General features: G+C 46.7%; 2 protein-coding genes across 2 annotated transcripts in view; one reads left to right on the top strand and one right to left on the bottom strand.

Annotated features, from left to right (window-relative positions):
- The window catches only part of dnhd1 (dynein heavy chain domain 1), a 37,769-nt gene extending 28,517 nt beyond the window's left edge, over positions 1-9,252 (top strand). Inside the window, exons 29-42 of the mRNA XM_072701641.1 lie at positions 1,272-1,463; positions 2,027-2,458; positions 2,723-3,143; positions 3,494-3,604; positions 3,970-4,143; positions 4,217-4,395; positions 4,589-5,590; positions 5,730-5,907; positions 6,009-6,131; positions 6,320-6,521; positions 6,719-6,978; positions 7,238-7,384; positions 7,621-8,228; positions 8,490-9,252. Of these exons, the coding sequence (XP_072557742.1) occupies positions 1,272-1,463; positions 2,027-2,458; positions 2,723-3,143; positions 3,494-3,604; positions 3,970-4,143; positions 4,217-4,395; positions 4,589-5,590; positions 5,730-5,907; positions 6,009-6,131; positions 6,320-6,521; positions 6,719-6,978; positions 7,238-7,384; positions 7,621-8,228; positions 8,490-8,903 (4,443 nt within the window). The 3' untranslated portion in view covers positions 8,904-9,252. The remainder of the gene's footprint in view (positions 1-1,271; positions 1,464-2,026; positions 2,459-2,722; positions 3,144-3,493; positions 3,605-3,969; positions 4,144-4,216; positions 4,396-4,588; positions 5,591-5,729; positions 5,908-6,008; positions 6,132-6,319; positions 6,522-6,718; positions 6,979-7,237; positions 7,385-7,620; positions 8,229-8,489) is intronic.
- Positions 9,173-13,203, bottom strand: rrp8 (ribosomal RNA processing 8). Its single transcript, XM_023837072.2, has 8 exons — positions 13,052-13,203; positions 12,687-12,824; positions 12,187-12,448; positions 11,156-12,038; positions 10,905-11,034; positions 10,412-10,518; positions 9,923-10,019; positions 9,173-9,828 (listed from the first exon to the last, which is right to left on the bottom strand). The coding sequence occupies exons 2-8, from the start codon at positions 12,786-12,788 to the stop codon at positions 9,715-9,717; spliced, it is 1,695 nt and encodes a 564-aa protein (XP_023692840.2). The 5' UTR covers positions 12,789-12,824; positions 13,052-13,203; the 3' UTR covers positions 9,173-9,714.
- Positions 13,204-13,540: the final 337 nt, after the last annotated feature.

Genomic DNA, 13,540 nt, shown 5'->3' with positions numbered 1-13,540 from the left:
TCAGTTGGGCTGAGGAATGGGGGATATGGTGGCAGGAATTCCATCAGCATCCTGGGGTGGTTGGCAAACCATTGCCTGATTGGGTTGGAATTATGGAAACTCATATTATCACAAATGATCACATACTGTGGTACATTTTCTTGACCAATCTCCTCTTCAGGAAGGAGATCCCTGTAGAGGGTGTTCAAGAAGATAAGCAGATGTTAGGTGTTGTATGGCCCCACAAGAGGGATGCGAGTGTGGACCCCATTGTCCGAAATAGCCGCACACATTGTGTTATTCCCACCCTTCTGGCCTGGCACATCAACAGTAGCTCTCTGTCCAATCAGATTACGCCCATGTCTTCTTCCTTTGGCCAAGTTGAAGCCAGCCTCATCCATGTATATGAAGATATATTCCAGGTCCATTATACACTGTATCGAACAAGATACTACAGTAAGTTTGATGTAAAATGCATTTTCATTTTGGAGACAATAGAGTCAAATCTAACATATTCATGTTGCTTTCACAGCGGTTGCAAATGTGTCAAGGTGAAATCAACTGTACTGCATGTCGATATACAATTTTGGACTATTTGCTGTACAGTACATTACAGTTACAGTATTACTGTACATGCTCAGTCTTACCTGCACATACTGGTACTGACGTTCATTCACTCCTTCACTATTCCTTTCAAATGGTACATAGTATAACTGTTTCATACTTCTCAGCACTCTGTCAATATAGTTGAGATGCTGACATTTTTAGGGGACTGCTCAGTGATTAGTTGCTTGATTGATCAAAGATCTCACACAAGCCCCTAATAATGTTTCACCTATACATTTGACAGCCAATGATATCTTTTTGAACACTTTTGACTGCAATGACTTACACAATGACAAAATGACAAGTTCGTCTGGAGTGTAAGACTATGCAAAAGAGGGCTAGCACAAAGCATTTTAGTCATCATGACATAAGCAACCGCCTGTATGATATAGCTGAGAATTGCACATAAGCATCTGCCTGAGTATACTAAAGCAATTGCAAAATGACGAAAACACCCAGAAATTGCTGTTATGATGTGCACAACTGACTAGAGGTTGTGGGAACTGAACGAGCAGTTTTGAGAACTACAATTCTGTTGTGAGAAATGCACCAAAGCAACTGAGAAAAAGTGTAAAGTAATCAAGCGTGCCATAAACCCACAGTGCTAATCGATTCATTGGAAGGCATCGGTGTTGCTTCATTTGTTTGCTGTTTGTCAGGCTTGCCTGTACCCTTTGTTTCTCCAGGTGAGTCCTTTGTACCAAGCCGCCGTGCAGGCAGTGCGGTCTCTCAGCCAATCAGACGTGAACGAGGTGCGACACTACAGGCAGCCCCCAGGCGGCGTCATGCCCGTCATGGATGCCATCTGCTTGCTGTTCGGCTGCCCCAGCGGCTGGGAGAGCAGCGTGCAGCTCATGTGTCAGCCCAACTTCTTCCAGGTCAGAGGCCACGACCAAATGAATTCGTCTGGTTTGTGTTTTTTGTCTTCACCGTCATAAACATGACCTGATATTGGTCACGGAATGATACTGTCACAGCATGCATGTAGACAGCAAATAGAGCTCAGCTGCCTATTAAAGCACATTTATATTTTGATAACAGATGTATGTTCTTGTACCGATCAGGCGACAGCCCAGACATGGACACACTAGAGGACTGGGGCTTATAATGACCAGTGAAGTGAAGGTTTTCAGTAGTTAAACTTCATGAACTACTTTATAAAATTATCTGTTATGTTATTATAATTACATTTTAGTTAAAGTGCAATCTGATCTATAAGTCCTAATCGAGAAAGATGGCATGCAAAATGGATGTCATTATTGAAGATCAGATCACATTTTAAGACAAGAATTTTAGACATGATTCACTCTGAGTAACTTTACTTTAGCACTGATCCTGCTCTGAAGATTGTGGATCAGAACGTTATTTCTGAACGGAAGGGGGACAGAGAGGTTTTTGTGGCATGGAAGCAGCCAGATGATTATAGCTGTTCTGCCATCAGGAGCTGGCTGTCTATGACCGGTCCAGGGTGCACGGCCAGCTGTTTGAGGCCCTGCAGCAGATGGTAGAGCGGCCTGAGCTGCAGCCTGAGGCGGTGCGTGGCGTGAGCCGGGCCTGCGAGTCGCTGTGTCTCTGGGTACACGCTGTCTACCAGCACGCCTGCGTGCAGCGCCACATGGCGCCACAGGAGGCGCACCGTGCTCAGCTGCGGGCCCGTCTGGCAGAATGCCAGACCCAGCTGCATCTGCTCCAAGTGCAAGAGGAAAGCGCTCACCGGCTGCTACGGGACTCAGAGAAGCGGCTGCGGGCTGCTGAGGAGGAAGGGGAGGAGCTTAAAGAATGGCTGCACCAATCAGAAAGCTGGGAGCAGGAAAATGCTGCTGCCATTCGCTGGCTGGATCCGCATATTAAGGCCTGGAGATCTGCGGCCGAGGTGGGGTCACCGCAGTCCATGTTCTCGCACTTTTACATGCATAAAGTATTTATAATCTTCCGTGTTATAGAAAACATGTTTGTGAGATTATGGAACTATTCAAGCAAAATTTAATCAATCTGCCCCAAATCAAGAAGTGTTAAAGCTAGACTGAATGCACTATTAGTCACAGTTGAATTTAAGTACATAAAGTCTTCTTTATGATAAAAAAAAAAAAAATCTAAATAAAATGCTAAAACATCATCCTCGTCCGCTTGTGTGCAGAGGACAGAGGAGGCTGGTAAGACAGCCCCAGGTGACGCTCTGATCTTAGCCGCAGCTGTAACCTACCTGGGGCCTTTCGGGCCGGACGTGCGGTGCGAGCTGCTGGAGAAGTGGGGTGAGCTGTGCTGCTCAGGCTGGATCAGCCCCACCCCTGAAGATCCCAGGAGAGCGCCGCTCAGTCCTCCAGGGCCCGTCCCAGCAAACGCAGCTGGCTTTGTGCCCATGCCAGTGGCCAGGGACGTGCTCCTCCCTCTGTCCCGAGCTGTGGGCGTAGCTCACGGGGCACATCCGAGCTCCAAGCCCTGCCTGCTGATAAAATTGCTGTTGTGGGGACACCGGGTCCATTGTGCACGACACTGGCCCCTACTGGCAGATGTGCAGCAGCGCAACAAGCTCAGCTCAGCGGATAAGGGATGGACAGGTGACCTGCTTATCAACCTCTATGTCTCTTATAGAGGTGGGGTGGTATAATGGATTAGTAGTGTTGACTGACACACCTATGGTTAAGGAAGCTAATGGTCTTGATTCCTACCCTGCTCTGTGTATTTTGTGTATTTTGCGTGATTATGTTTGTGTGTGTGGAAAAGCGATGGACCCCCATCCCATCTGGGACATACACAGCCTTATACCCTGTGTTACTCCAAATAGGCTCCAAATGTCCTTGCTTGTGACCTTGCTCAGGAGTGTAGTGTAGCGTACTGGTAGTACTAATATAGATATATAGATAGAAGTGTTCAGCAGTTATTTTATTGATAGTGTCTTGTCTTGCAGTTGGGTTCTTTATGAAGGACTGCAGTGCTTGGGATGGGAGGGGTTATGATTTAGTTGTTGATGCTAATGACCCCACCCTGCTGGACAAGATAAGGCAGAGTGCAGAAAAAGGTAGGAGGCTCACTATACACACCTGGCTGGGGCCTTGCAGTGCCTTTGCGGATATTTTAAGAACCTTCTTAGTACTACAAAGGCTCATTTTGCTGTTATGGTGAACTGCTCCTCAGGGTCCTCTTTGTGTAAAGCAACAAGAGCGTCTCTGCTATTTTCATGAGGCATTACAGTAATATTGACCACATTTTAAATAAAACATCGAAGGCTCAATTTTACTTACCAGAAAAATGCACTTTAATAATTTAGCATGTGTAGTGCTGTATTTATGTAACGACAAACTATAAATGACTACACTTTCTCCAAATGGCTGAATGATTCTTAGTTACTGAATGGTGATGCTTGTGCGTTTGCGGTCTCTGCAGGCAGTTCAGTGCTGGTCACACATGTGGAACTGGCTCGTCCGTCCCCCGAGCTCCTGCGCCTCCTGCTGCGCCCCAGCAGCCGGGCCCCACCTCTGAGCTCACTTCCTCAGACTGTCCACCCCGAGTTCCACCTGGTCCTCAGTACCCCCTTGCCTGTGCAAGCTCTACAGCATGGTGAGAATAAGTCAGATATGAGCACAAACACCGTTTCCTCTCATCGCCTGATCCCTGACACTATCTTCTGCAGAGATCCACCCCTCGATACTGGCCAAGGTGCAGGTGATCGACTTCTCCCTGGGTGCGGCCGAGGTGCAGGACGTCCTCCTGATGGAGATGGTGCAGACCAAATGCCCTGGGCTGTGGAAGCAGCGACGTCTCTTCTTAAGAGATCAACAGGCTCTACTGGACAAACTGCAACAGGAAGAGGTCAGAAGAGGGAAACATACTTGGAAATAATACCAGAAATTGTAGATAATATGTAGCTGGCTTCTGTAAAGACCACAAATTAATATGGTTAATTTATCAATTAAATGTTTGATTAAGAGACCTAAAAACCCTCCGATTGGGCACGTTGAAGGCTTGTCTTTATTGACTGGCTTCATTTCTGTTTATTTCACAGACCTCCTTACTGGAGCACATCCGTCAGTCATTCAGCCCAGTGTTGCAGGACCTGCACTTCTGTCCCCTAGTGTCCACTTATCAGAATGCAGCCTCAGGCCTGCAGGCCGAGCTGGCGGAGGCGACCCTGGGGGTGGAGCGCCATGATGCCATGCTCGCTGCCTTCCATGGGGCAGCCAGGCTGGCAGCGGACCTCTATCGGGCACTGCAGGAGGTCGCTCGCCTCTGCCCACTTTACCGCTTCCCGCTCTGTGACTTCCTGCAGGTGGTGAAGGAGGCCATCGTCCTAAATGAGCACCTGGATGCAAACAGCGGAGGGCAGCTGCCAGCCGCCACGGTGATGGCGGCGATCACGGACTCGCTCGCGCGCCGCGTGCTGGGGCACTACCAGCCCCACCTCTTGCAAGACCATGTGACCCTGTTGTGGCTGCTGGTGTCTGTATCTCTTTGCCAGCACGACGAGGGCTCCTCTGAAGCTGAAAGGGTCGCCTTCCTCCATGGACTGGCAACAGAGCCCTCACCTGAGGCTAATGAGCCAAAAGCTCTGACTTCTCACTGTCCCACTTGTGAACCATCATGGATTCCTTTGCACACACACTCAAAGGTGCTCTGCCTGGAGAAGCTGCCCCCGTTCGCAGGTTTACTCTCCTCCCTGCAGGCGTATCCTGAGCGATGGCGGGAGTATCTGCGCTTCCCATCCTCCACAGTCATGGGGCCCGTCCCGTTCTCGGCCTTCAGCCAGCTCTCCACCCTGCAGCGTGCTCTGCTCTGGAAGACCCTGCTCCCACACTGCCTGGCTGCCGTGGCGGACGACCTGGCAGCCTGCCTGCTGGGCCAGCCCGCCGGGGCCTCCTTCACCGGTGCTGCCCCAGAGATGATCTCCACCATCCTAGATAAAGCAGAGGACCCGATCATTCTCATGCTACCAGGGCAGAAGGGACAGCCATATACTCACCCACTGCGCTGGCTGAATCAGGCTGCCCAGTGCCTGCCGGACAAAAAGGTGAGAAGGACGGATAGGGTGGTTATACATTACGAATGCAGTCACACAAAAACTATAACGTTAATTAGGGTCATGCATTTTATTACTTCATGATCTGAAGAATTTCTTATTTAAAAAGATTCTAATATTTTTATTGAAGGTGAACATTCGAGTTGTTACCTTTGGAGGAAAGTGTCACAAGGAAGCTGTGCTTGCAGTACTGGATGAGGCTGTCCAGAAAGGCCATTGGCTGGTTTTTAACAATTGTCATTTACTGGACCAATGGGATGACGATGTGGTGTACAGGCTAACTCAATTAGTGTCCTGTACTGGTCAGGGTGAGTTGAGGTTTCATGCTCATGGTCAGATAATACTATGATACTTATGACATGATAATTGCAAAAACAAAAGAAAAAAAACTCATATTTGTTCTTTTCAGGTAACATAACTGGTGTAAAGCAAGAAAAAAATCTGAGCCCAAGCAGAGATGGTAGCAGACTGGCGCAGCCAGGCTTCAGGCTGTGGTTTATCTGCCAAGCCCAGGTTCCCTTCTCCATACCAGGTACTGACGCGCTGCTCAGAGCGAGGACACCTAAGCAGTACAGTTATCGTCTGATTCACTCTGCTTACATCAATGAATCACTGCAATATCACATGCCAACCTACACAAAATCCACATCACCTGAAGATAATTTTACTTTAATTAAGCTGTGACTAACCCAGCTTTTACTTTTTTTCCAAATTCGAAAGTGGCAGTGAGGATGAATGCGACATGTCTGGTGTGCAGTTCCCCGAGGGACCTGAAGGGGGTGCTAAGTTACTCACTGCAGCAGTCTGCCTCTGCCACTTGGGCTGCCTCTACTTCTTCAGAAGCTCTTCTGCAATGTTCCATCCTGCATTCAGTACTACTGCAGCATCAAACATACCTGGGTCAGGGACATCACTATAGCTGGTGAGAGGCGGTCTCCTGTAATAGCTGGGGAGCCATTCCAGCTTAATCTTAATCTTAATCATTTTAATTTGATGGTTACATGCAGACCAAATCCTCATCTACGAGGCATCATTCCAAAACCAACATTTGAGCAAGCCCAAGGTATCCCAAACAGGCGATAGTTTATAGTAAAGGGTTCTTCATGGACACAGATGAACGGGATCAAACCATATCTGCTGCTCGGAGAGCTTGATGCAGCTCAAACTCATATCTTGCATTATTTATGTGTTATTCTCCTTGGTAGAATCCTGGCATCAGTTTTTTTCAGTTAGCATTATGTTCTTTGGTCTCCATCCAAGTTGCATTAATGAGAAGCTTCCATGCAGGACGCAGGAGGACTTGCTTGCGCTGCTGGGTGCCGAGGTCCAGATTGCTGGCCGCCTTGCTGACCCAGCTGCTGTGCTGGAGTACATAGCAGGTGCTGAGCTTTTCCCTGGATCAGAACTGCTGAACAACTGCTGACATACGCTGATGTTTTAAATCATTATTAGCACTCTAATATCCAGGCTTTTCACTTCTGTCATTTCTGAAACATTGACATTTATTTTATAAAATCTTCCTACAAACTCCTCAATTGCTTAAACTCAGCCTGGTAAGGTTTTTGCATTCACTTTCACTAACTTTCCCTCACTGTTTCCCTTATCAGCAAGTTAACCACATTCCTGTTCTGTCCTCAGCTGCTTTAGTGTATGGAGGACAGATTGCAGACTTGGTGGATTTGGAGACTGTGCAAAGCTTGGCCAGAGTCTGTGTCAGACCGTCGCCTTCTTCTCAGTGGGACAGTGGCCCCCTCTCTGAACTCTTCAAGATATCTGGGTGCTCTGGTACTCACCTATGTCTCCTCTTAAAACAGCCTCATACAACAGACTGTGAACTATGTTTTGCTGCAGAAAAAGTCAATTATGTTGGGAATCATGATTTAAACACTGAAATTTATGAATTTGCAGTGCTGCTTATGTCCAGCCTCTTTACGCAGACAGTAATTCTCCAGTAACCCCGTGTCATTCCTGTAACAGCATTCTGTCATCTGTGTGCCATCACTTTTTTTTCCTGGTCTCAGGTTTGGCTGAGCAGCTGAATGGACTGCTGGGCCAGGTTCATGGCCTCCCCCACCACAGCGACCCCACACTGCTGGGCTTTACCTTCAGGCTGGACGTGGAGCTGGTGAAAGAGCAGAGCCACTCCCTGGACCTTCTCCTTCAGCAGCTGCCCGGCCCCTGGGACCACTTACCAAGGAGCAGGATGGAAGGAGACGGCCCTCCAGGGTCTGATCTGCAGCACGTCAGGGCCAGACTGCTGACCCTGAGGGACATGCTGGACAGAAAGAGAAGCCAGAGACCTGTGGCCACCAGTGCAGTGTTCCAGCGTCCCCTGCGGCATTTCCTTAAGCAGGAGATGGACCGTCTTATGGAGGTTGTATCATCACTACTTGCAGGTCTCACACACTCTCCCCAAAACAGCGCACAGGCCTCCCCGACTCCCACTCTTTTAGGCCTGTCCTGCGTGGAAAAGCAAGCAGAGCTACTCAGTGCCTACCTGCAGGAAGAATCCAACTGCACTTACTGCCTCTCTGCGTTCATCAACCCCCACGGCTTCCTAGCGGCCCTGGTTAGGGAAGGAATCCGGGACAAGCATGGCGATATCAGCCAGGTCTTCCTGCACTTCCAGGTATGACAGTCGATTGAGGTCACAGCAGTATAATTACTTGCAATATTTAACTTTTAACCGAAATGTACACCTACTCCATTCCCTTGCATTCTCCAGAACATTACATCTGTAGTTACATACAGAAGTTTGAGGGAAACAGAGTAATATACCCATTTACTGGCATTATAGCAAAAAAATGGAATACCAGTTGATGATGTACCATTTCCCATCAGCACATGTCCTGTATGAGACACAGCACTTCACTTCTCTCCATAACTTCAGGTGCTCAGTGCTGTAGGGCTGCCAGACTCTGCTCCTGATTCTGGGGCTTACTTATGTGGTCTGGAACTGCAAGGAGCACAGTGGGCCACACAGCTGGGGGCCCTGCAAGGCACTTCCTCTTCAAAACGCTGCCCGTTTCCCATCCTGTGGGTCCGACCTAAAAGCAGGGCTGTGAAGTCGAGCTGGTCTCAGGATAACCCTCCCCCCAGTGTTCTGTCTTCCCTGCCCCTGTACCACTGCCCTCTCTACCTGGAGGGGGTGTCTGCGGACACTGGAATGAGTTTGGAGAAGAATATAATTGCACGAGTCCCTCTAGCAACCGAACTGGATCCAGGGCTGTGTGCAGTGAGGCGGGTGAGGCTGGTAAGCTCTCTGCGACCCTCTGAGAGCTACAAGTTGTCACAGTGGCATTAGCCCATGGGGTTCCCAAACTTTTCAGCCCACAATCTTCAAATTAACAGTGCCAGAGACTCACGACCCCGTCCCTGTCCTGATGGGCTCCCCTTCAGTAGATGTTGATCACCAGTTGAGATTACAGTTAATTTTTTTAATAAACATACTCTGGAAATCATCTCGCCTTTGCCCATCAAAAACAGTGTACACTATATCATAAAGCTGGACCAAGATTCAGTTCTATAGGTTACTTCAAGTTATTACAAGGTAAATAAAAATGACGATTCAACTCAACATTTTAGGAACAGTTCTTATTTTTTTGCCAAACTGGCTCAATATAAAACAATGTACATAAATAAAACCTTCCTCATATGCAAGTCTGTTTTCCTTTTTTATACAGAACATTTCACATTTGTACAACTGTATACAAATTCCATGACAAGTAATATTACAATTTGCTTTAAAAAGGCACTGAGAAATGACAGCTGGTTTAACCTCTATGACTTTTTGCGGATGTGTTGGTCTGGAACCACAATGCCGGCATTTCCCTTAGAGCTACTAAAGTTACTAAACATTAAGAACATTTGTTATTTACAGAACCAAACGTTGATGCCAAAATGCTTCCACACTCAAGACTGCACCATCAGGATTCTCTGTTCTCCAGTGGTCTGAGTTCCAGGGATTTTCTTAGCTTTGCATCCTTAGAGATGCTCCTCCCACCTTCTGCGGTACAGAGTTTCGATGCTCTGGCTGCAGTCTCTGTATCACGTCTTTCCAAGCCTTCCCAATCCATCCAGTCTTGTTTCCAGACAGCGTTGCTTCTCGTCAATCATCACCGTTTCTTGTACATACATGGCTTTAGCTCCAGGCCGCTAGTTTTGCTTTTCTCTGGAGCATTCCCATTCTTCACAAACTCAAAACTGTAAAAATATCTGTTGTCTATATCCTGGAGAAGGATGATAATAGCAGCATTTGTTTTGAGCCAAAAAGCAAATAGAGAGGAAATGTGTATCGGCAGAGGGACAGAACCACTGGCTTACCTTGGAAACCAACCTGAACCCAAGAGCAGACAGTGCACCCACAAAGCCGCGTACATTCTCAAATCTACTGGCCACCTCTGCTATTTTCAGCACACCCCTACACAGAGACAAACAGTGATTAAAAGGGGCAATGCCAGCCCTGAGGAGCATGGATATACATACTTCGAAAAGCAATTATGTACCTTGGATCTGCAGCTATTTAAATATCATGATGCTTAGAATAGAACACACTAATGTGTTGTGTCCAGAGAGAAGCTCTCAAAGTGGTCTGCTGAGGTGGACCAAGAGGTGACGGATTTGGTTGCTAGGTTTTAGGATCTTGACATGTGCATTAGTTACTATACACTGCAAATGAATTAGCTAGCCAACTACTGATGACTTCCTACATAAACACAAGCCTCTGTGGCAATATGCATGATAGAATAATGGGCAAATTAGAAAATGTGAAGTTATTCCCAGTCTGAACATGCCCAATCCCCTGACCCTCACCCCATCACAAGTACGCGACTGGCTTCCACCAGGAAGTCCCTGAGGTTGGTCCCCATGAGGGAGAGACAGAACACAGCAATATCCACACTGGCATTAGGAAGAGGAACCTGCAGGCAACAAGATGGAACAAAAGTGAGTGAGACGCAGGGAAGATCCTGTGGGTGTCGAGCCGAAATGCTTAATAGTGGCAGCAGCACCATGTGGACAAATGCAATCATATGACTAAAAAGTATTTTTAAAATGCTATCTATACACCTGAAGGTAAACTTCGCATAATTTAATAAATATACAGATCTGTAAACAATACTCTTCAGCCAAAATAATTCAACACTAAAGACTAAAGGGTTTTACAAGATACAATGAGTTTAGTAGCATGCAAATTTACATAGCCAACCGGGGGAAATAGCAGTATTGCATATTGCATGTAGTAAGTCCCAAAGGGTTTGCATAGCAGACTGAACATGTAACACAAAAAAACCCAGAGCAAACTCACATTAGCCATGTCGCAAACCGTAACAAGGTCGCAGACAGGTGCCAGGTCAAAGCTGTGGACTTTGTTCCTCACACTGCGTGCTATCTTGCAGTCCCCACACCCAAAATCGGCCACTACCAGGGTGGCTGGCCTGAAACCGAATGGGAAGTTTCTCAATAACAGTACGTACTCACTCACTCATGCGCACTGCCTCTGTGCTCCCAACTATCGAAGTCATAGTTTTCAACCCGGAAGTGCATCATGGAACTCACTTGTGCTTAATGTAGGCAATGACGGCATCCACCGGATTGGCAGGCCAACGCTGAACCTGTGTCGTAAACCCACGATGGTAAATGTCGAAGGCTTGGGGGTCTTGCTTAAACATGCGGCTGGCCGTGCTGCTGGTTGAGGTGTACAGCTGCTCGTTGATGTAGCGGAACCGGGCTGCTTGCAAGCGCTGCTCCATGCGGACCTTCAGGGCAGCTGAGCGGTCCGTACTGCCCTCTGTGGTCTTCCCCCTCTCCTCTTCTACCCCACTGTGACTGTCCTCTGTCTCCTCCTGCACGATTCTCCCTTTGCCAACTGCCTCTCCATGCTGTAGCATCTTCTGCAGTTTTTTCTTTTGTGCACTCTGCTGCAGAACCTCAAATTTACTTTTGATCTTGCCATCTTTCTTCTCTCCTCTGTTCACCCCCCCAGACTTTGACGCTCGGCATGAAGATTCACCTAATACCTGCGATTCACCTTTGATCCTGCCACATTTATGGTTTTCCTTTTGGGTGGTGTCACCACCCACGGACACAGAATTTGCTTCTATTGCCCCTGCATGTTGGCTGTTCAGCTGAATATTGCGGCTGTCCAGCTTTCTCTCTTTTGTTTTACTCTTTTGTATTGGAGCACTTTCATCCTGCATTGACAAATGTGGTTTTCCACCCTTTTTTATCTGTCGATTTTCATCTGCTTTGGGGACACTCTGCAGCAGCTTTTCATTCTGCGTGTACTTGTTTTTACACTTCCTCTTGTTCTTCATCTTGTTCTTCCACTGCTGACGGCTTAGCCGTGTCTCCTCGTTACCGGCAGTCTGGCTCGTTTCCTTCTGGATATCCACCCCCTCACCTTCATTTACTGGTTTTGTCTTTTTCTTGTTCAGGGAGCCTTTTGATATGAAACAAGTTTACAAAATTCAGTAAAACCAACAGTACATCATGGACCTGGTGGATCATCATGCCTACATCTCAAAACTGGCCACTTATTTTGAAATAAACTGAGATCATTATGCAACAGATACAATTAAAATACTTGCCTTCTGATATTTTCTCATTTTTCTTCCTTTCTGTCACTATAGTTCCAGGCACCACCTCCACCTCCTTCTGCTTGCTTTCATGTTCAGTTGGTGCCGATCTCCTGTGCTTTTTGCTCCGCTTCTTCCTCCTTTTAGCAGGCAAGGTTGCTCCTTCTGTCTCGCTATCTTCGCTGCCCTCATGAGCAGTGCCGTTGGTCCAGGTGGGAAGCGAGCCCAGGGTATGGAGTGTTCGCAGCAGGCTTCTCTTCCTGCTAATCGTGGTCTGTCCAGCAAAAACCAAACAAATGACAAAGAAGGAGTTTAAGGTGTGAGCACATACAACCTTTCATAATGCATTAAGGTACTCATAATCTCTCTCTCTACAATATATTTATTATTTTTTTGTCCAAACTGACTAATTTCTTTGCAGTTGATTCCATAACTGACTAAATCTGACCAGATTCACAAATACAGTATTCACACTAATCACTTCATTCACTCAGGGTAAACTACGAACTTACCGTAGCATTGATGTTTTCTGGCATCGGCGTGCCATGGATTACCGCTTCCGTAAGAGCTTTTGCCTCTGGACCATCGTTCCATTCAGCCTCCTCAGCGAACATGCTTTTAGTGAAATCAACGCTGCTGACACTGGAGTGCTTACAAAATAGTGGACAGGACGAATTAGGATTTGATTTGCAAATATAAATCCCATCAATCTTCATCTAAGTTCACTAGTTTTATCGTGACACAATTTCTACAACTTTATGTCTGGAATTCCCGACATTCTTTAGCCACCAAGCTAATAAATTTAACATTAATGTGCCAGTTGTTACCAGAAACCAACGCATTACAGATATTATATTTTTGGGACAACTGGTTTTACCTTGGACGTCCGCTGGAGGAGACAAGATTATACTGTATTTAACTGAAATTGTCCAAAACACGTGCTCACTGTAAATTCTATCAACTACGACAGGATCCCCATTGCGCATGTTACCCAGAAGCACCATAGAGCAGTCCATACCCAGCCAATTACGTCATCGTTCTTGCAATGCATGACGGGACACTAAGCTTCCGATACTGGAAACCCGATTAAGCTAAATGTCTGTAGATATGCATCACTAAATATATATTTAAGGAATGTATTAAAGTTGTTCTGAAAACTAAAGCACGTCACCCCCGAGCATATAATAACTGTTTTAATGCTAACACTATGAACTATACTATTTAAGAGTCAGCGAAGCATTTTCAAACAGTAATCTAGGGTCGTTATTATCTTAATAAAAAAACACATTCACTGTAGTTCCATGAAGGTGTTATTTATGTGTTGTGTTTTGTATTATTCAGAGAACACATCGGTACATTCACTATG

This window comes from Paramormyrops kingsleyae, chromosome 17, assembly GCF_048594095.1.
Source record: "Paramormyrops kingsleyae isolate MSU_618 chromosome 17, PKINGS_0.4, whole genome shotgun sequence".
Taxonomy (NCBI): Eukaryota; Metazoa; Chordata; class Actinopteri; order Osteoglossiformes; family Mormyridae; genus Paramormyrops; species Paramormyrops kingsleyae.
This window is presented reverse-complemented; position numbering and strand designations above follow the sequence as displayed.